We start from the raw sequence: 21412 nt of genomic DNA, 5'->3' as shown, positions 1-21412 counted from the left end.
AGATAACTATCAACAAGAGGAAGTTACTGTTAATAACGCTTAGTTCTATTATTCAGGACTTTAGCCATGAGTACTTTAAAAATATCTTGCAGAATAATCCGACAAGCTATAGTGTCATTTCCTACTTTTCACTTGGTGCTACTGATGTTTCTATGCAGGGAAGATGATCTTTTATTTTCACTTTGAAAGAAGCCAAGAGTGAAAACAGAATAGCCAAATTACTAAACCAAATATCATGTTAAGAAATTACCCTGTCAGCTTAGTTCCTCCAATAAAATAACTGGTGATTCCTTTCAGTCATATTTCTCAATCCTTAATCTGCCTCATAGATTATATTCAATGACAGAAAGGACCATGATAACTCTGGCTTGGAGAATGACTAGAGAAAACACTAATTTTTATATTAAAGTTATTCTCAATGGAAATGGAACAATCTATTCTTGACAGAATTGGTTAAACATACTATAAAAGACGTGGCTTGTAACAAAGAGAGAAATCTTAAACTTGAGAATCTTCAAAAATACTCATTTGGCACTTACCTTTTACTTTATCTTACTAACTATGGGAATCTCAGACATTTGGAAAAAATAACTATGTTTTTAGGAAATTATAATGCTTTAAAAAACAAGCTGAAATTTTATCCATAAGTCTAGCAAGCGAGGCTTGCAGAAATATCATGGCAAGCATTATATTTAGAAACCTTTGTGCTATAAAGTAAAAGCTATCTGAGAACAACTAAGAAAGAAGAAAATTAAAAACAAGCATTCATTTTCTTCTTCCCAAGAAATAAAATATGCTAAAGAATGCAAAAGAGCTACAGGAGAGGAACAAAATCCCGACGCACTTCAGTGACAACTGAATCAGAACAAGCAGTTTCTTTTTCCCCAGATTTGCAGGCCTCCACAATGAAACTGTGTACAAGACCCCACTTTGTTGCTTGCCCTAGGAGTACCATTATATGTAAAGGACTGGGCAGTACCTCTAGAAGTGGAGAGATGGTGCCTGTCACTATTTTTGGTGAAGAGGCGCTTTGATTACAAAATCAGACACCAACAAGATTGCAACATTTCAGAATCAGACAACTGGGATGGAGTTGTAGAGCCAACCAAACCAAGGCTCATTCTGTGCTATATCAGAAGTGCTTTTCTTTGGAAGGTCAGTAACACAGGGACTAAGACATGGACCCGTCAGCACTGGTAAAGATAGCATTACTGATAAAAATACACGATTCAGAGATAAACATGGTATCAGGCGCAACCAACCACAACTGTGCTCCTGATAAATGCAAAAGCCTCTAGAGGCTTAAAGATTATTCTAAATACTCTGAAGCAATCTCCTTTCCCATTAACCCCTCATATATATAATGATAAATACTCAAAATTTCAGTGTATTCTAGCTAGGTAAGACACATTAAAATGAAACATTGGCTCAATGATTATGCCAAACATCAGAGTTTGTTTTATTGCATGACGTTTGCATAAGAAAAAATATTATTGAAAACTGTAAGGCATCATGCAATCATTGATAAGCTAATTAGTAACTGTACACTAAAGATAGGTGGACATATAATCTAAAATTTAAAAACTAGTTCGAAAAAATACATAAAAAATTTAACATGATGAGCTTTTAAATATGGTTTGTACTTGTAGTTTCATGTTGTTAAAAAGTGCTTCAAATGTACTGCTGGAAAGTTGCTCTTTATAAATAGTGCTGAGGGTAATGTCAGATTATAAACTGTAAAAACTATTTTTACAGAATTAGAAAGCTAACATTGTGATATTCAAACTTACTTGAATCAATTTTTAATTCTCATTTAAATTAAGTTGATAGAATATTAATAATCTAAAAAACATCTGTTTTATAACCAACAAAAGTCTATTGAATTCAAGTTATATATGCTGAGTGATCAAATCTCTGAGTAGGTCTGAATGGTGAGACCTGGAACAGACACAGGTTGGTGTTAATCGATGTACTGTGCCATCCAGCGGAAGCCTTCTCCGTAGCCTTGTCTTTTGAGCACACTGCACATGAAAACTTCTAAGGGTCGGGCATTCAGTTCTTTCAGAGATACATTACCCTTTCCTGTTGTCTGACCATATAAACCAAACATCTCTCGTAACCTCTCTTCACCAATGGCTTCAGGTCTGTCAATCTTATTCCCAAGAATCAAGATAGGCACATTAGCAATAGTTTCATCTGTCATTAATGAATCAAGTTCTTCTTTTGATTCTAACAGCCTTTCATGGTCTGCACAATCCACCAGAAATACAATGCCATTGATAGCAGGAAGGTAGTTTTTCCACACTCTTCGAGCTTGAACATGGCCACCCAGATCAAAAGTTGTAAAAGTCATGCCAGCAATAGTCAGTTCTTCAGAAGTGGGATGTAACGTTGGGACATGTTGTCCAAGTCTGTCATCTTTTAGCATGTGTAGCAGTGTTGTTTTTCCTGCATTATCCAATCCAAGAAATACCAATTTACCAGTTTTCTTATATAATCCTAAAAACTGTAGCACACTGCTGAAACCACTGTAAATCCAGTCAAATATGAAGGACATATCCAAATCTTATAGGTTCTGAGACTGGAGAGAACGTAATTCCTGGGTCGGCCTGGACCCTACAACCTCCGAGCCCGAAAACCACAGCGCGATGGCTGCCGCAGCCCCAGCTAGTGTCAGCCATTTCAGTTTTAAAACAAGAAAACATCAACAAACATGATGGAAGGGAACAGATGGTAACAATTACAGGAGGGAGAAAACGGAGCCCACTCCCCCTACAAGGGGCAGGAGACATTCTGCTCCCGACAGTGAGGTGCCCCTGCTTATGCCGTGCAGACAGGCACAGGGCTCCGGGGCTCCCGCCGAGCCTCACAGAGCGGGGCCACTGCCACCCGGGAACTGCGAGACACAGAGGGCAGGGAGACCTGGGAGCACATCCCGGACAAGCCGTGGCCGAGGCTGCCTCGTGTGAGCCTGGCCCCGTCCACGGCCCGAGGTCAGGGTGAGAGAACACGCCCTGCTGTGGGGCTGGGGTGTCTGAGGGTCTGGGAGCAGGCGGCCGGGGTCCAGGCGGGGTGTTGGCCACTCCTGAGCGGGGGTTTGCCATGCGCCCTCTCCTCCCAGACCCACCAGTTATCCATCTTTGTGATTGGAGTGGGACAGGACTCTGCCCTCCAGGAGATCAGACTGGTGGACAGAGAGGCCAGAACACAGACCACCCAGAGTGGTCCCGTGCTGTGACAGAGGACAGCAGAGAGCAGGGCAGAAACCGCAGCTGCGTGGGTCCAGGAAGGCTGCCTGGAAGAGGTGGCGGAGTCTTGGCAGAGGTGCAGGAGTTAGCCAGGAGCAGGGGCGTGGGGGTACTGTACCCCGGGCACAGGGAGCACAATACCTCTGGGGGCCAGAACTACAGGACCTCGAGGGTGAGGGGTCTGAGCACCTGCTCCTGCCTTACCTGCGTGCCCACAGGTGAGGATTCAGTGACCTGAGCCTCAGGTTCCTCCCCCACACAAGGAGAACTGCAGTGCCCTCCTTCCCCAGACTGATGAGGGGCCTAAGTAAAGACGTGTATAAAATGTCCGGTCAAATAACAAGTGTTGGAGAGGGTGTGCAGAAACAGGCACCCGTGTACATTGCTGGTGGGAATGGAAAACGGTGCAGTGGGTGGAAGGCCGCTTGGCGGTTCCTCGGAAAGCTAAGGATAGACTTGCCGTAGGATCCAGCAACCCCGCTCCTAGGATACGCCCAGAAGAACTGAAAGCAGGGGCTCGAGCAGACACTTGTACATGAATGTCCGAAGTGTTTTCCACAATAGCCAAAGGTGGAAACAACCCAAGTGTCCATCCGTGGATAAATGAAAAAACAATGTGCTCTATACACACAACGGAATATTATGCAGCCGTAAAAAAGAATGATGCCCTGATGCGTGTGACATGGATGGACCTGAGACATCAAGGTGAGTGACATAAGCCAGACACAAAAGGATAAATATTGCATTACTAGCTAGACTATGCAAATTCATAGATACAGAAAGTAAATTACAGGTTACCAGGGGCAGGGGGCGGAGGGAATGGAGAATTATTGCTTCAAGGCTTCAGCGTTTCTGTTCGGGACAATGAAAATGTTTCGGTAATGGATGGGGGTGATGGTGGCACAGTTTTGGGAATGTAATCGACATCACTAAACTGTATACACGTAAGTCGTAAAAATGGGAAATTTCATGTTGTATGTGTTACCACAACAATTTTTTTTTAAAAAATCACCCCCTTTAAAAGTTTTAAAAAAATGTGCGCAGCTGACTTCCAGAACCTCTGGGGTGCTCACCAGGGGGTGGGGGCCATGCAGCTGCCTTCTGTCATGGACTTGCTCTTACACGTGTCAGACACACACACACACGCTCACACCCTGTAAACACTCTCCAGCACAGCAATGCTCACAAACGTCCCTCCACATACATGGGCCCACACACGTTCACACCCAAGGGTACCCAGAGACACCAGTCGTCATGCACTGTGTACCCCCCATCTCCCCATCTGCCCCCGTGTGCTCACGCGGGGCTCCTCCTGGACCCCCAGGCCCTCTGGGTTGGCTGAGCCTCCAGCCTCGGGGGTGTGCTGTGGCCCCCCATGCTGGGGCCCCGGGGAAGGTGGGAGGCCCTTAACCACCAGGCAGAGTTGCTCTGGGCTCGTTTTGGGTGTCAGGCGTGACCAGGTTGGGGAAGCTCCAGAACGGAGGAGAAGAGGCCATCCGCCCCCCTCGCCCCCTGCCAGGCCCGTTTCCCATGAGGGTGCGTCGGGCAGCTCATCCGCTGGGCTGCTCAGAGGGGAGGGGGCTGGCTCTGGCAGCTCCTTCTCTTCTTTCCATCTTAAAAACATATTGACGCCCCCACTTGTTCTCCTGGGGGGCTTGGCATTTTCAAGTTCTTTTCAGTCTGCACAAATTGCGGTGGAGGAGTTGGCACCGTGAGCAGCAGAGCCGAGCCCGCCCCAGACACGGGCACTTAGTTTCCTTCTTCCACCCCGATAGCGGCCAGCCCCGAGCTCCCCAGCAATGGCTGCCCACTGGGAGCCCCGAGTCCTGGGCTCTGGGTGCCCGAGACAGGATCCTTCTCCCTCTGGGTTACATGTGGAAAGTGAGCAGTTGGAAACAGCAGCGGGGCTGGACCCCAGGGGGACTTTTCCTTTCTCTCCCCTGGAGAGTTGCATTCTGGGAGACCCAGGTGGAGCTCGACACTCGGTTCTAAGGGGTCTCTCGGTGGCTGCCGGGTGAGAGTCAGAGTCAAAAGACCAGATGCTTTGCAAGAGTGGACGCCGCCCAATGCCGTCCAGGGACAGGGGGCTCACAGCTCTCCCTCCCACCAAGGCCATTCCCACGGTGGGAGCGGGGGCCCCTGGCTGTGGAGCTGGGCACCTTCAGAGAGCGTCCCACCGGCAACCTGGTTTCCCGTGCAGGTGTGTCCACATGGGGTGAAGGTGCTGGTTGGACGGACGGCAGCGTTCTGGCCGTCACACCTTGGTCTCTAGGGTGCGGCCTCCTCTCTTTACATGTCGACGTTTCTTGGGGTTCTCTACGGTTCTTCTCATGCTCCCCGCTCCCACACCTGCACGGCATCCTGCTCACACCCCTGGACTAGACTGTTGCCTGATCACCAAGTCTTTGCCACCTTTAAATCGCAGAACCCACATATCCAATGCCTGCTGGACATGGTCACTTGGTGTCCAGCCTCAAAGGCAGCATGTCCTCAGCTGGACCCCCAATCTCTTCCTCCCCCCCAGGTCTGTGCTGGACACTCAGCCCCCAGAGCTGCCTCCTGTCGTACCGACCTGTTAGCCGGGGCAGGAACCCAGCACTCAGCTCTAACTGGCCCCTGTCCCCCCCCCACCTCACAGCCTTGTCGAGGCCCCCCCTAAATATTTCTCCAGGCAGCCCTGACAGCTCTGCACCTGCCCCTCACGTGTGCCTTGCTGGCCTCCCTGTCACCTGTGGCATCGCCCCTAACCTGTTCTTTGTGTGGCAGCCAGTCATTGCCCACCCTTGCGACCCTCCAATCCCCCAGTCTAAGGAGTCAAGTCCAAACGTCCTGAAGTGGTTCCCGAAGTGCCCTCAATCTGGCTCCTGCTGGCCTCCGAGTCCCGTCCTGCCACTCCTAGCCTGGCTTGACCCTCCCTACCTCCCACTGCCCTTCACCCAGGCCAGTCCCGTCGTATCCTTCTCCCGGAGAAGCCTCTGCTGGCAGCCCCTGCCTGGCTGGCTCAGACCCATCTCCAGCCTCCCAGCACACCCATGGCCACTCTGGAGTCCCAAGCAGGACCGGATTGTCCTTTCTCTTTCTCGTCTGTCTCCGTGGCGAGGTGATGGATTCCTGCACATCGAGACTGTGTCTCACCCCCGGGGTAGGGCCTGGTGCACAGGAGTGGCTCAGGAAGGGTCTGAGGAGTGAACGGAAACTTCCGGTGGGGCATTCTGGACTTAAGGCAGGTGCCGGCTCCACCAAGGCCCCAGAAATGCCTCCATCCCTTTTCCTGGTGTGACTCCAGGGAGAAGTGAGTTTTGAGTCCTTTATAATCGAACTGTCGAAAGGAGCCCTGACCCCAGACATTGGTTTCTCGCCAACGGGGGATGGCGGCTTCCCATCTGCATTAGCAGCCCGAAGTCAGCTTTTATGTTCCGACCCTAATCGCTTCTCGTTCCACACACTGGGGCCTGGTTTTCTAAAACAGTGTCAGTGCTCCCATCCCGGGGATGCTCGGGATTTAGAGAAAGGCACGGCCGGGGCCTGCGGAAGTGGACCCACGACCCTGATCCTTCTCTCTCCTTTCCCCAATCACTCTAAGGCCCGAGGCCCCTCTGAGAGCACACACCACCTTCAAAATATCATCCCTGGCTCAGGGCAGAACCAGCCACCTAGCACCGCAGGAGGGGGCCAGGGGTGATGTGCTGGCTCAGAGCCTCACCTGCTGTGGGGAAGTCATGGGTTCTGCTTGTTTAGACACATTTAATTCATTTAATTTGATTCATTTAATTTATCTTCTCATAGGGGGAGAGCAGAGGGGCAGTCACTGAGTCGGGGAGTTGGGGAGGCAGGAGCAAGGGGCAGGGCTCTGGCTGGGAGCTGCTGCCTACAGCAGAGAGGATGCCCTTCCCTGGGTTGAAAGGGGCCCGTGTCCAGCCCCCCATGGCCATGACGTCTGGTCCAGGGACAGTTAAACAGTAGGCAAGAGGACAGAGAGCAGAGACCCAGGCACACAGTGGGTGTGGCAGGGCCACTGTGTAATGGGGTTGGCAGTGCCCATCTCTGCTCATCCAGCCACGTCCACCTTTATCTAAGCCTCACAAGGGCTCTCCTGAGACCTGCCACTTGTGGGGAGCACCCAGGAGGGAGACCCAGGTCCTGGTGGGAGGGGCCCCGGCAGGCTTTCGCAGGCTGTGACTTCCCAAGGCAGCTGCCCAGAAGGCCCCCAAGCTTACAGTAATGCAAATGTGGCCATGCTGCACCCTCTAGAAGTTTCTCAGGAGCTCTCTGCTGATCTCAAGGTAAAGTTTAAGCCCTTCCAGGCAGTCTGGGTTCCAGCCTCAGCATGCTCCCCTCACGCTCTTGCTCCCTCCCTCTCTAGCACTGCCCCATCTCTCCTTTTTCTTTTGTCTCATTGCCTGTGGAGTATTCAGCTAAGGTGACCTCCTCCAGGAAGCCTTCCCTGACCACCCCTTTCTTCAAGTCTGGCTGTCGCTTCCCCCTCTGGGCCGTGAAGGGGCTCTTAGCACCCCTCTCATGGTTTTGTCTGCTTCCTCCTACAGGCTGTCAAGTCCTCAAGGGCTTGGGCTGGACCTTGCTGATGGTCAGGGCCCCACCCGGTGAGGGGCACACAGTTGGCACAATAAGTCCTTGCTGAATGAACCAAAAAATGAATGGAACAGTCACTTCATGTGGCTGCTCCTGGGCTTCCCCCAGATTTGGTTTTGCTCTATTTTCATAGATGGGATGCTGTTATTTGCCAAGACCCTGAAGTTGTGACTCTTCTTGTGGGCACCAATATTTGGTGAAAAGAGTTGCTGGTCCAAACAGCAAAACGGTAACAAGATTCTTTTGCACACCACCTCTATGAAGTACTGAGCTAAACACTACAGCATCATCTCATCTAGTTCTCATAAGGTTCACAGATGAGCCTCAGAGAGGTTGTTTAACTTGCTCAAATCACATAGCTAATAAAGTGGAGCTGAGAGATGAAGCTGGATCTGATTAGGCAATCCGTGTGCTATGAAGCCACGTTTATTTGTGTTCTTGGTAAGAGTGCCTGGGTGGGTTGTATAATTTGTACCGACTGAAGCCCCCACCCTACACGGGCCCCATCAACGAAGCCCCCAAACCACAGCTGTCCTTTGGTGTGGCTGCCAGGGGTGCACCGCCTCTCTGGCAGGAGTCCCAGCTCCGCTCAGTTCCCCGGCTGGGGGCCGTGCCTCCCCTCACCAGCCCAGGGCTCATCCACTGGCCTCGTAAAGAAAGAGGCTGAGATGATAAAAAGGAGGCAGGGCCTCTCTCCCTGGGGGACATGTGGTTAGAGACAGCCAGGCCAGCCGCCAGGGTCTGCTAGAGCATTTTTATTTCCCACCAAAGTAGTTCTGAGGGTGTGGGAGAGTCTCCTGCCACGGATTTGGGTCTGATACACAGTGAAAGGGCTTCCGCGGTGCTCAGGTAATTTTAGGTTTTACTTCCAAAAGCTCAGCAGGGCCACCAGGCTCCCGGCCTACCAGCAAGGGGGCTGGGCCCAGGCCGGGCTGGCGGGGGTGGGTGGGGGGCTTGGAGCTGGGTCAGGAAGAGGGGCTGACTGCCTCAGGGCTTTACTCTGCCAAGGAACACTCTGGGTGAGGGGAGCCAGGAGGGCAGGTAGAGGCAGGTGAGGGAGACGGAGGCTCTCCAGTTTCTCTCCAACTCACACATCAGGTCCTCGGCTCCAGTCACACGGCTCAAGATTTTCGCAGCAGTGAGGTGTGGCTGGAGGGCTTTCTGGAGGCCTGGACTAAAGTAGGAATATTTAGGGGATTTGGGGCCCTTTCCTCTGACAGAGGACACAGCTCAACTGGGCCAGGTTACAGACTCAGTAAAGATTTTTAATATTTCAATCCCTGCGTTAATTAAAGCCAACCATGACCACTTCCGTTGTTCTATTGCCTTTTGCCACAATTTTTATCTGAATCCGTGCTCTCAGTAGAGAGAGGTCAGGCAGAAAAAAAAAGCAAAAACAATAAGAATACCAAGCAGGGTTTGAGAATTCCTTTCATGATTTCAGAACTTTTCCTCTGGCTCTCCCTTCCCAACAAATACAGCCCACTCTCGGGAGACACAGTGTCTGCCTGCCTCTCTCTCCAACCCCCAGCAAATAAAAGAAGCCACATCTGCTCCCACACCTCAGCATATGCTCCTCCTCGCTCACTTCCCAACCGTCAAAATGACAACGGGCAGCTTTCAACACCCCTGGGCACCGCTCGCCGCCTGGACTGCCCACGCGGCTCCTCAGCGTTACCGCCACATCAAAAATATTCCACTGGTGGTTTCCAGATTCCTAAAAAACAGATTCAAACCACCTCTAATACTCTCCGAGAAGCAATATATCTCAGAGGAAGCCATAACCTTTCGTATCGCTGGTATTATCCCGTCCGAGGGCTGATTAGGAAGGTAAGCGAGGCCAAGTTTCATTCCGCGTGGCTGTGGCCGAGGCGCCTTAGCCCGCTGCTCAGTTTGTGCTCCCAAGAAAGCAAGCTGCTCAATTTCTGAGCGTTTGCCTAATGCCCTTTTATATAACCTGAAAGACTCCCAGTACTTGAAGGCAATATTTTCCAAGAAACAGCCTTTCCCTATTAACACAACATCCCTGAAAATAATACTGACCATTTCTACAGCGCCGACAGGTCCTGCATGGAATACATCTTCTTTCCTTTTCTTGCCCCCTCACAGCCGCAGCCGTGCCTCGCCAAAGCCAGCTCCAGAAGGAGAGCGAAGTGAATTGTTAGGTGTGAGAGCTTCACAATGACCAACGCCACCGAGGAAAGAACGGGGGGCAGGTGTGGGACGGGCGTGAGAAGGGGAGGTGGGAGGTCCCTCTGCCTCAGTGGTTCCCAGCTGCCTTGCCCGAGAAGCACACAGCCGGGAAAGCAGACGCTGGGATTTGCTGGCTTGTTTATCCTGCTTCCTTCTGAAGGTTAATGCACGGGCCATCTAAGCTAGCCGAGAGGCAGAAAAATGGAAACCCTTCAGACCAGTGAAAGGTTTCATTTACCTTTGGTAAATCAAAGTGTGTTCATATTTTCACAAGGATATTTCTATTTCATGAGCTTACAATTTGAAGCAGGCTGGGCAAACACTGTGTCGGACGGTAACAGGCCCAATCCAGGTAGAAATGGGAACTGGAAAAGAGAAGGTTTGGGTTCTCCTGGGGCCTCCTCTTTGGTTTGGAAGCTGGGACATACCTAGGCTTTAGCTCGCGCCCAAGAAAGTTCCAGTTTGTTCTCTGGGCGACTGTCCCACTGTCTGTTGAGGTGTGAGCGACAACTTGTTTTCTGAGCAGCTCTGTGTCCCTGGCTTTTGTCCAAATGCTAGTGCCACCTTTTATGAGCTCTGTGTCATCACACAGGTAGCTGAACTTCTCTGAACCCACTTTGGGAACAGTTCCAATCTTATAGGGTCACCAGCTGGGCAACATGATGGATGGGAAACCCACAGGCAGAACCTGGTATGGATTCGGCCCTCAAAAAACGCCCGTGTTTATTACGCTCATTATTCTATAAAATGTCTTTGTGAATTGTTCGCTTGATGCTAAAACCATGTTTCTTTCTAATAAAATCTTGATTTAAAAAAGGCCTGAAGGCACATCTGATTTCTTTATTCAGCAAAACAAGGAGTGTGGTGAGGATGATATTTAGAGATTCAGTCAAGTGCTCACTCTTCAATCTACGTTGCTGCCTTTTGTTTTCCCTCCTCTCATCTTCCCTTCTTTTCCCTGATGTAAGAGAAGTTAATTTAGGTGAAATGAGAGTTACCAGGCCCCACGACCTCCGCAGGCTTTCTTTCACAGATGTGGAGGATAAAATGAACCCCTGGCTGGGTGTGAACTTCTGTAGGGCTCCATGGAAGACTAGAAGCCAGGTCAGAAAAAAACCCTGCTGACCGCTCCCTGGGGCTGCAGGAGCAGGGACTGGGGTTGTGGAGGTGGGTGGCAGAGGGAGCTGCAACCCCTGGAGGGCAGCAGAGCCCACTACCTGTCAAATGGAAGGCAGAGCAAGAACCCATGAGGAAGACGAGTTTACTAAAGAGCAAACGTCTCAGACACAGTTTCCTCCTCTATAAAATGGGGATAAGTATGCCAGCCCTCCCGGCTGGTGAAGATGAGATAAAGGACCTGAGCAGGCCGAGCGCACTGGGGGTGTTCCATCAAAACCAGTTTCCAGCATGTTCCCTGAAAAGATGACTGGATGAGAAACACAGGGAGGAAGGGCTGAACCATATAGGGGAGAAAGTCCCGGAAACAATGGGAGACTGGAAGGGCTAATATTTTGAGGGTGACCTCGGCAGCTATGAATAGAAGTAACCTGACATCTTGAACAGGTTGGAGGCATCTTGCTTGGATGGAGGCAGAGCTGGCCTGGGCCTGCAAGGAGCCCCGGGGCCAGCTTCCCATCGGCAGTGCCTGGGGCTCCGAGCATCACTCACCCGTACTCTACAGCCCACATCTTCCCTCCCCACGGCTCACTCTGCTTCAGCCTCGTGCTCCTTGCTAGTTTCCCGAACACACCAGGACACACACATGATCTTCCCTTGGTTATCTGTGTGGCTTACTTTCTCACCTCCTCCTGGTCTCCACTCCAATGTCACCTCAATGAGGTCTCTCCTGACCCTACTGTTTAAAACTGCACACCCAACACTCCTTATTTATTTTTCTCCATTGCATTTATATGTAGTATGTGTACGATTCAAAAGAATGTGTATTTCCTAGTTTTTTTTGATACAACAGTCTATGTATGTCTACTAAGTTATGTGTACTAATTGTACTTTCAAATCTTCTGCACCTTAATTTTTTGGTTTGCTTATTCTGTTATTTAGAGAATGTGTTAAAAAAAATCTCCCACAGTGGTTATGGATTTTTCTATTTTTTTCCTTGTAGTTCTATCAATTTTTGCTGTATTTTGAGATTACGTTCTTAGGTGTGTGCAATTGTTATATTTTCCTGGTGAACTAAGTTTTATATATATAATTATAAGACATCCTTCTTTAACTCTAGCACTGGTTTTGTCTTAAAGTCTACTTAGTCTGATAATAGTGCAGCTACACCTGCTTTTTGCATGGTATATCTTTTTTCCATCCTTTTACTTTTAATCTTTCCGTTCCTTTTATCTTTTAATTTGTTTCTTGGGAACAGCACATATTGGGAGTTTTTTTAAATCCAGTTTTAAAAGCTTGTACCTTTCAGTTGGAGCATATATATTTAATATAATTATTGAAATATTTAAGTTTAAATATGCTACCTTACTAAATGCTATCTGTCTCATATGTTCTATATCAGCCTTTTTTTTTTTTTTGCCTTTTCTGGATTGAGTGTTTTGTATTATTACATTGTAATATCCACAAGGTATAAACAAACTGCATCCTGGATTCATCAGTCTAATATGAATGGATAATCATACTCTTTTCATTGTCAATCCAAGGGTCTTAAAATAATGCAACTCCATTAACCCACCTACCCCAGACTTCTATGCCATTGTGTCATCTATTTATATTTTGTGTCATTGTGTCATCTCTCTATATTTTTACCTGCATAGGAAAGTATTTTTTCATTGTTCTATAAGGCCAGTATTCAATAGATATACCTTTATGTTTATAATTCCTCCCTGACTCTCCAACCTTTCATCATGAATCCGTTTTCTTCTGCCTGAAGAACATACTTGAGTATTCTCTGTAGTCTGGGATTTCTGGTGATATATCATTTCAGCTTTTGTTTGTCTGAAAATTTCTTTAACCTTACCTTTGTTCTTGAAGGGTATTTTCACTGGGTATAAAATTCTATGATGACAGTTTCAGCACTTTAAAGATAACATTCCATTGTCTTTTGGCTTCCAATGTTTATGTTGAAAAGTCAGTTGTAAGTTTAATTAGTGTACCTTTGAAAGTATTCTGTCTTTTCAAAATTCTGGCTGCTTTTTAGCTTTTTCTCTTTATCTTTAGTTCTCAGAAGTTATACTATGAGTGTTTAGTGTGGGTTTCTTTTTATTTATCCTCCTTGGAGTTTGTAGTGTTCCTTTGTTCCTTTAATCTGTGCATTTGATGTCTTAACAGTTTTGAAAAGTTCTCAGCTATCATCTCTTCAAACATTGCTTCTGACTCATTTTCTCTCTCTTCGCTCGCTGAAATTCCAATTATACATATGTTAGACCTTTTCACTATAATTCCAATGTCTCTTACCTTCTTTTTTGTATTTTTTCCCTTGTCTCTCTCTACTTCATGTTGGACTTTTTTTTTTCTGACCTGTCTCTCAGTTCATAATTCTCTCTTTAGTTGCATGTATTAAATCCATCTATTGAGTTCTTAATTTTGGGCATTATATGGTTACTCACATGTGGGTCTTTTTAAGAAAATATAGTTTCTGATTCTCTGCTGAAAATTCCAGTTTTGTCTTTAACTCCTTGAACATGGAAAGGCATAGTTATTTTAAAATCTTTGTTGGATAACTCCAATATGTGAAGCCCCTGTGTGTCTCTGTTTCTATTTTCTGTTGTTCCTACCGATGTTTATTCATGATGTCTCATTGTATCTTACTGTGTGCCAGATCTATCTTTGCAAATTGTTTATAGCAATAACTGAGGCCTAGGATGATCTTATTTTTCTTCAGAGACAATTTATGTTTGCCTGTGCCTGATACCTGAGTGCATTAGCAAACTGGGGCCATCCTACTTTAACTTGAAGAACTGAGATGATTTGAAACTGACAGGCAATTTCCCTTGTAGGGAAATGAAAAATGAGGAGATGACTGTGTTTTTAGAACTCGCTGTTTCATGCAGCTCATTTGGTACCAAGCCTCCAAAATTACAAACTTATGAACTTAATTCGGGCAAAAGATGAAGAAACGCTCATGGAACTGCTTGGAGAATAGAAGAATCTGCACAAAAGCTCACTTCAATGTTGATGAGACAGGGGTCTGGGAAATCAATTGGTTCTCCAAGCTACTCCAGGACAGATATATCAGGGTGCGATTTGGCACGGAGAGGTCAGTGAGAATCAGGTTTGGAGCTCAGGCAAACCCATGGGCCTAGCAGGCTCAACCTGGCACCAGGTCATTAGCACCCAGGTGAATGGCTTGTATTTCCGAGAGTTGGGAGAAAGGGCTTCATGGCCAGGGAATGAGGGCCATCCACCGCCTCCGAGGCCATGTGCACCCCAAAAGGCTGTTAAATGTATTTGTCACACACTCACTCACCTGCTCAGCCCACTCTTCCTACCTCAGGGATGGGCCACCCACCTCCAAGTCACCAAATGTAGTACCTAGGACTGTGGGCTCTGGAATCAAAGGGGAGTCTGGGTTCAAGTTCAAACAGGAGTCTGGGTCATGTCTGCCACTTATATTACTGGCATGGTCTTGGACCAATTATTTAACTTTATGTGCCTCTGTTTTCTCTTCCATAAAATGGGGATAATAGACCCTGTCTCTCAGATTTGGTTTAAAGATTAAATGAAATAAACACATAAAGTGCTTAGTATAGAGCCTTGCACATAGTAGGAGCTCATTAAATATTTGTTACTATTATCACCTGCCCCGAATTTCTCAAGTCCTCTTATTTCTCATTTCCCTCATTGCTGTTAAGTCTAGGCCACCATTATCACAAATCCCTGCGTCTGTCTCCACACTGGTGTTCCTGTGTCCTTTTTGCAAGGCAGCCAGAGACAATGCTCCAAAGCTCACATCTGGTCCCTCTTCCCATAAGACCCCCAGTGGCCCCCACTGCCTGGGGATGCAGTCCAAACTGACCTTGCAAAATCATCTCTGATCACGTCCCTCTCTCTTTAACGGACTGAACGGCTTCTCAGTCCTCAAAGGCCCTGAGCTCCTTTTCATAGCCGGCCCTCTCCAGGGAACTCTCTCTCCCCCACTGGCTCACTTCCACTTGGCTATTTCTGACTCGTCTTCTAGGTCTGAAGACCAAATACCCACAGGGAAGGCTTCCCTGGCCCCTCTGGACCAGAGGTGCGTGGTGGCACATCAGACCTTCCCTCGTCACCGGCCACATGACTCCCCACTGTGAGGCACTCGCACCTGCCCGTAGACACCCCCAGACCACAAGGTTCAACACCGCACCCCCCACATTAGCATATCGCCTGGCGTATATGAGGCATTTAATACGTATCTGTTAAATGAATGCATGACCGAGTGACTGATATTGGGGACACAGGTTAGCAGAATCACAGATAAAATGGAACCCAGGCTGTGCCGGTTTGCATATCTTATTTCCCCCAGAAAAACCATTTTTTTAAATGCAGTCTTGTGGGGGCAGATTGATTAATCTTTTTGATTAGGGTGTGACCTCTTGATTCGATGTTTCCATGGAGATTTGACCCCACCCATTCAGGGTAGGTCTTGATTAATTTACTGGAGTCCTTTAAAGGGAGCTTGCACAGAGAGCAGAGAGCAAAATGCCCCAGGATATGCTAAGCTAGGACACAAAGATGTGAGGCCCTTGGAAGCCGACAGAGTTGCTTGCTGATACTTTGAGATTCTTGGAGATGTAGACAGAAGGACGTTTGGAGATGCTAAGCTAAGAGAAACCCAGAGACATTTTGGATAAAATCATTTTGAATCCAGAACCCTGGAGCAAAGGATCAGCAGATGCCAGCCACATGCCATCCCAGACAACAGGGGTTTTCCAGAGCCATTGGCTGTTCTTCAGTGAAGGTTTACTTGTGTTGATACCTTTATCTGGACATTTTCATGGCCTTTGGACTGTATATATGTAACCAAATAAACCCCCTTTATAAAAGCCAATCCACTTCTGGTATTTTGCAAAAGGCAGCATTAGCAAACCAGAACCCAGGGACTGACCTCAAGTCCCAGTCAGAGAATCCTCTGGACTCAGCTCTCACATGAGCCTCCCTTGTAATTATTCTACTCCTGCTCCAAGCACAGGGCTCCCTAAAACATCGTAAATACTGTTTCCTAATTGCTTATCTGCACTTTAATCACATAGCAGTTTTATTATTGTTGTTGTTATTAATGGTGATAAAACAGAACGTAAAAGTATCTGCAGGAAAAAAAAAATTGCATGATTTAGAATTTTTAATTAATCTGAGTTGGGGTTTGTATTGAGCGCTCAGTGGAACAATGGATTATCCTCAATCCCTCCCCCAATGGGTTTGCTATCTATACACTCCATATTGTAATTTACATCCTAAGGGGCCAGAAGTACTTAGAAAATTATCATTTCTCCAGATATCTGGTTCCTATCAGCATTGCCCTCTCCAAATGAATGCATTTCAATTAGAGAAAGAATTTACCAAGGTAAACGCAAGCTGTGTATTTTTTGTGAATTATAGCTCTAACTTTGAATAAAAACAAAATGCCAAACATTTTCTGAGCTCCTATGATATCCCAGGCATAGAAGATAAGACAAAGAGAAAGAAGCCCGGGCCCCACCTCCCTGGGCAACGCAGTCCTGGCGGGAGGAAGGATGCTCATGCCAACCAGACGTCCCACCGCGGAGCAGGGTGACCGCACCAGGCCTCATGGGGCGTGCGGGAGCCCCCGGTGCAGACAGTGAGCCAGGGGTACGTTCACAGAAAACAAAAGCCTAAAAGTTCACAAGCAGGTACAGCTATTTTAACGCCTACAGATACAGTTTCACACCCTTTTGTAGGCTGCAACTTCTTTCAAATCATTTCCGTGCACGGCCTTTTCCTCCCCCGTGATGCCGGGCATGGAGACAGACACTACTGCCTTTGTCTGGACACAAAAAGCAGGCATTTTTGTCCAACTGCTGATATCCTCTAGGCTTGAGCATCCTCCTCCCCTCTCCCAACCTGGTCAATTCAAGGACCCCAGAAAGAGAGTGACCCTCACTCCAGCCCTAGAGGTCTTTGCTGCTGCAGAATTGGGATATGTGAGACTCTAAGTTGACCAAACAGATAAATCACCCAAAAAGGAACAATTTCAGGGCCCTTTAAAGAATGAGGTACCAAGTATATGTGTAATAGGGTATGATTTACAGATATTCAGTTAAAAACAACTGGCCCATTTGGCCCAAGATCAGAGAAGCAAAATTGATTACTGGCTGCCTGCCACCTGTTTCCGCCCTCTCCCTGCGTCTCTCTGGCCCCACTCAGCCCTTCTGCAACCCCAGCATGAGGCAGGGAAGAGATTCTGCTCTGGGGCCACACTGACCTCCTTTCGGAGTCCTGGTCAGTCTCTGAGAACCGCGTGGTCTGGGCATTTCATGGGAGCTCTCTGACCCACTGTCTCTTCGTCTGTGAGACGGGGCACCCTGCCGTTTAGTGTGGGCTCAGCAAGCCACAGGCTCCCCGTCTCTCCCCTGCCCCATACACACTCCCAGAGGACGTGCCTCTTTCTCCGTCTCTTCAGTTTAGCTTTGGGAGAAAAACTGACAAAAGCAGCCCAAGCCAAACGGTGAATGATTTGTTCCCTCAGGAAGTTGAAACTGCTAATTGTGCTTTACAAAGAGAGGAATTCATAAAGTGAATCTTCAACTGTTAAACTGGCCAGGGTGCCACCTGGAGCACAGAACTGTGGGCAGAGCCCTTATGCTTTCCGGTAGTGTCGGAACCAGGGGGTTGGATCTCACAGCAAAGCTGAACTGAAAATCAGCTGATGGAGCGGCCAGGACAGAAGCAAGTCACAGGAAGAGGCGTCTTGCCATCAGGCAAGGGGATCCTTAAAAATGGGGTCATGGAGACCCCGCATCTCCACAGAGCCTGTGAGACAAAAGGCCCCCGGCCCCCTGAGCACCACCCTGCGGGCACAAGTTTTCACGGCTGAAGCACAACCTTTGCCTGCTCCACCTTCATGAGGGAGCCTCTGAAGAATGTTCTGGAATCTCTCCCTCTGCCCCTCTCCCTTCCTCTTACACACACACGCTGACCCTTCCTCTCACATACCCTAACCTGTCCTTCGGGAAAGTTCTGAGCAGTTCCTGAGGAGCTGTAGGACTTGGCAGTGCTGAACAGAGACAAGGAGGGCTCTGGATAACTTTCCCGCTTTTCTCACAGTTTCTCTTCCATTTGTGTAATTGGTAAGGATTTACATCTTCCGAAAACATGGCCACACTCTCCTTTATGTCTCCCCAGCAACGGAGAGAAGGGGGAGAGCGCGGCCTCCCCATGGTGTCCCTCCGAACGCAGAGGTCCCCTGGGCGCCAGAGACCGTGACCTGTGGGGGCCCCTTCTGGAGCCCTTCGGGGCCTCCTCCAGCGTGACAAGTGCAGCACGGAAGGCCGTGGTCAGCCTGGGCCGAGAACTTTCCAGGGTCTTATGAAAGGGGGTGACGGGTCAGGCCAGATGAGGTGGGGCGGCGGCGGGGGCTTGACCCTGGGCTCTGCAAGTGGCCGTGAGGGCAACTGCCCATCGGGCCCTGGCTGCAGCCCCTGGTGAGCGCCGGGAAGTGGGAGCTGGGATGGGGACCTCGTGCCAAGGAGCCAAGGAGCTGAGAGGAGGGAAGGAGATGGTCTCCAAAGGTGGGGTCTCCACTAATCCATAGGGGAGGGGTGGAATCTGTACATATTTTCAAGTTCTCCTTTCTGTTCTTACCCCCATCTTTTACCCCCGCCCCCCTTTTTTTCTTTTCTTCCCTTTCTCTATAATAAGTGAAAGGATCCCAAATGAGGTGGTCTTTACATTTTGCACCTAGGCACCCAGTGCTCCAAGGGCCTGAGGCCTGGGGCACGTTCAGAGTCAAAACCAGAAGGAAAAGCTCCCAGTGTCCACCTCCAGGGCTCCTGCTGCTGCTGAAGGGACACCATCTCCCAGGAAGTCTGCCCCTTTCATCTTTGTCAATTCTTTCCTCTGGTGATACCTGTGTCCCAGTGGGACCACTTACCAGCAGGCCCCGTAACCAGCAGCAACTGCCTCAATGACAAAGAGGAGAAATTATCTGCCAGCTGCCAAGGGTCCTTGTCCAGGTGCCTCCTGCTGGGCAGCAATGGGGTCTCTGCTGGGGCCGGCCCAGCCCTGGACCCTGAGGACCAGGCCACGACTGGACATTCTGCCTGGCACTGGGGCCCGAGCCCAGGGATTTGACTTCAGGGTGCTGTGGCTGCCCCACCCCAAATCCAGGCACATTCTCTTGGCTCAGCCCCCCAGGAAGAGATGGGCTAGGGACTCTGCTGGGGAGAGCATGGGCCCCTTAAGAACCAATCCTGCACCGAGCTCAGTGACGAATGGAGTGCAGCTCTCCCCCTCCCTGGGGACCAGGAGTGCAGGCAATGAGTGCACTGGGGCTGCCCCGGCGGCTGCTGCTCCCCAGGGTGGGGCACAATGCTAGGCAGGCCTGGGGTGCAGGCGGAGGGAGTGGGCTGTGGGCTCAGTGTGTGCGCATTTGGCCTCCTGGGACTCTAGAAGGTTCAGCTTCCATTCCAGCAGCAGACAAAGGATGTTCGCCCGCAGATCCTCTGTCTCCCTCTTTCAGCACCTCAGCTGGGGGAGAATCTTCACCCGAACATCCCAGGGCCTTTCAAAAGGCCTGGGCCTGAGCCCATCTATAAAATGGGAGGCTATAGTGGAGACCCCAGGCTCCTTCAGCACTGGAATCACAGATTTCTTTCCTGACACACAGAGCTCAGGGCAGTCCGAAGTTTCTGGTCTGGCCGAGTTCTTCAGGACATGCCCCACTGCTGTGCTGGTGGCAGCCGGGGTCAGCTCCAGCCCGGCCTTCGAGGCTGGCCCAGGAGACACCTTGAGTGCTGCCTGGAGAGGGAGGTCTACAATCCCCAACGGGACGTGGGGTGGTCTGGAGCTGTAGGCACCCCAGAAAAACATGTTCGTAATCTTAATCCATTCCTGTGGGTGTGAACCCATTTTAAGTGGGACCTTTTGCTGAGGCTACTTCAGTTAAGATGTGGCCCAGGCCAATCAGCCTGTTACTGGAGTCCCTTAAAGCAGCATGAAATTCAGATACACAGAGAGAAAGCCAGGAAAGCAAGAGGCTGAAGGTCACGGAATCTGGAAGAGAAGGGAGAGGCCAGGAGAGGCTCTATGTGCGTCGCCATGTAACAGAGGAGCCCAGGACCGGGGATCACTGGCAGTCCCAGAACGCCACATTCTTCGGGAAGAAAGCATCGCCTTGGTGAAGCCTTGACTTGGACTTTTCCCCAGCCTCAGAAGTGTGAATTAATAAATTCCCATTGTTTAAGCCAACCTATTTGCATGGGATTTGCTTGAGCAGCCAAGGAAACTGAAACAGGATGAATAAGGACTTCTGAGTAAGGCCCCACCTCTGGCTTCCTTTTCTGGTCCCAAGTCCAGTCCCAGAGCAGCAGCCGCTGAAGGGCCTCCCCCCCACCCGGCTGACCAGTTCCCCCTTTTTCCAAGGCCCCGAGATTCTGACCTTTACTTCTGACCTCGGACCCACGGGGGGTGGGGGACTCTCCTAAGCCCTTGCTTGCCCTGGAGGTCACTGCCCTGACTTTGACAGTCTCCTGACCCGTGACCTCACCCTAGATTGCCCACTACCACGCTGGGCACAGGGGGCTGCTCCCTCCACCTTCCGTGGCTCATCCATGGATGGGCAAGAAATCAGAGGGATCCACGAGGCCACAGAACTGCAGGCAAATCCAAGCTGACTGGGGGCTGGGCAGACCCTCTCCAGCTTCCTGAGCCAAAGGGTGGAGCCCCCAGGGGCAAGGCTGATTTAGCATCCGAGATCCAGCCTCCAACACCCCTCCAGGCTGTTCCCTCCCATCTTCTGAGAGAAGACCCAGAGCTGAAGAAGGATTTATATGTAGCACAGCGCCTGCAGCTGTCCCCTGGGCTGGGAGGGGTCCTTCTCCTGCCCTGCGTACCCTGACCTCACACTGGAGGGCTGCTCCCCAGGACCCCGGGGCAGGGGGAGGAGGGGGCTCCCGGGGTGGGGGTGACCACCTGGACTCCGCCTTGGGGCCAGCCTCCGGGCTGACCAGGACAGAATGTCTCTAGGAGGCCTCCAGGCAGCAGCTGCAGCCAGGGCTGTTACTAAGAAAAGACCAAGGAGAAAGGGTAACATGACCCGCCTCTCTTGGTTGGGCCCTGGGGCTGGCAGGGCGTGGGGTGGGAGCGGATGACTCAGGAGATGCTCTCCGGGAGACAGGGACAGATGTCAAGTCCAACTGTCCGTCACGGACTGTCCCCTGGTTTGCTGGGATGAGAAGGCCTTGCACTCTGGTTGTCTCCAAACTGTG

At 49.6% G+C, this 21412-nt stretch overlaps 2 protein-coding genes across 4 annotated transcripts in view; both read right to left on the bottom strand.

Moving 5' to 3' along the window:
• Positions 1-21412, bottom strand: part of KLHL29 (kelch like family member 29) — a 319053-nt gene that overhangs the window by 94805 nt on the left and 202836 nt on the right. The gene's annotated exons all lie outside the window — the stretch shown is intronic.
• On the bottom strand, positions 480-2661 carry LOC119516313 (GTP-binding protein SAR1b). Its single transcript, XM_037812595.1, has one exon. It carries the CDS (start codon positions 2555-2557, stop codon positions 1961-1963), a length of 597 nt encoding a protein of 198 aa, XP_037668523.1. The 5' UTR covers positions 2558-2661; the 3' UTR covers positions 480-1960.

Source organism: Choloepus didactylus, chromosome 20 (assembly GCF_015220235.1).
Source record: "Choloepus didactylus isolate mChoDid1 chromosome 20, mChoDid1.pri, whole genome shotgun sequence".
Classification (NCBI taxonomy): Eukaryota; Metazoa; Chordata; class Mammalia; order Pilosa; family Megalonychidae; genus Choloepus; species Choloepus didactylus.
The sequence above is the reverse complement of the archived record's forward strand: the minus strand, read 5'-3'. Positions and strand labels throughout refer to the sequence as shown.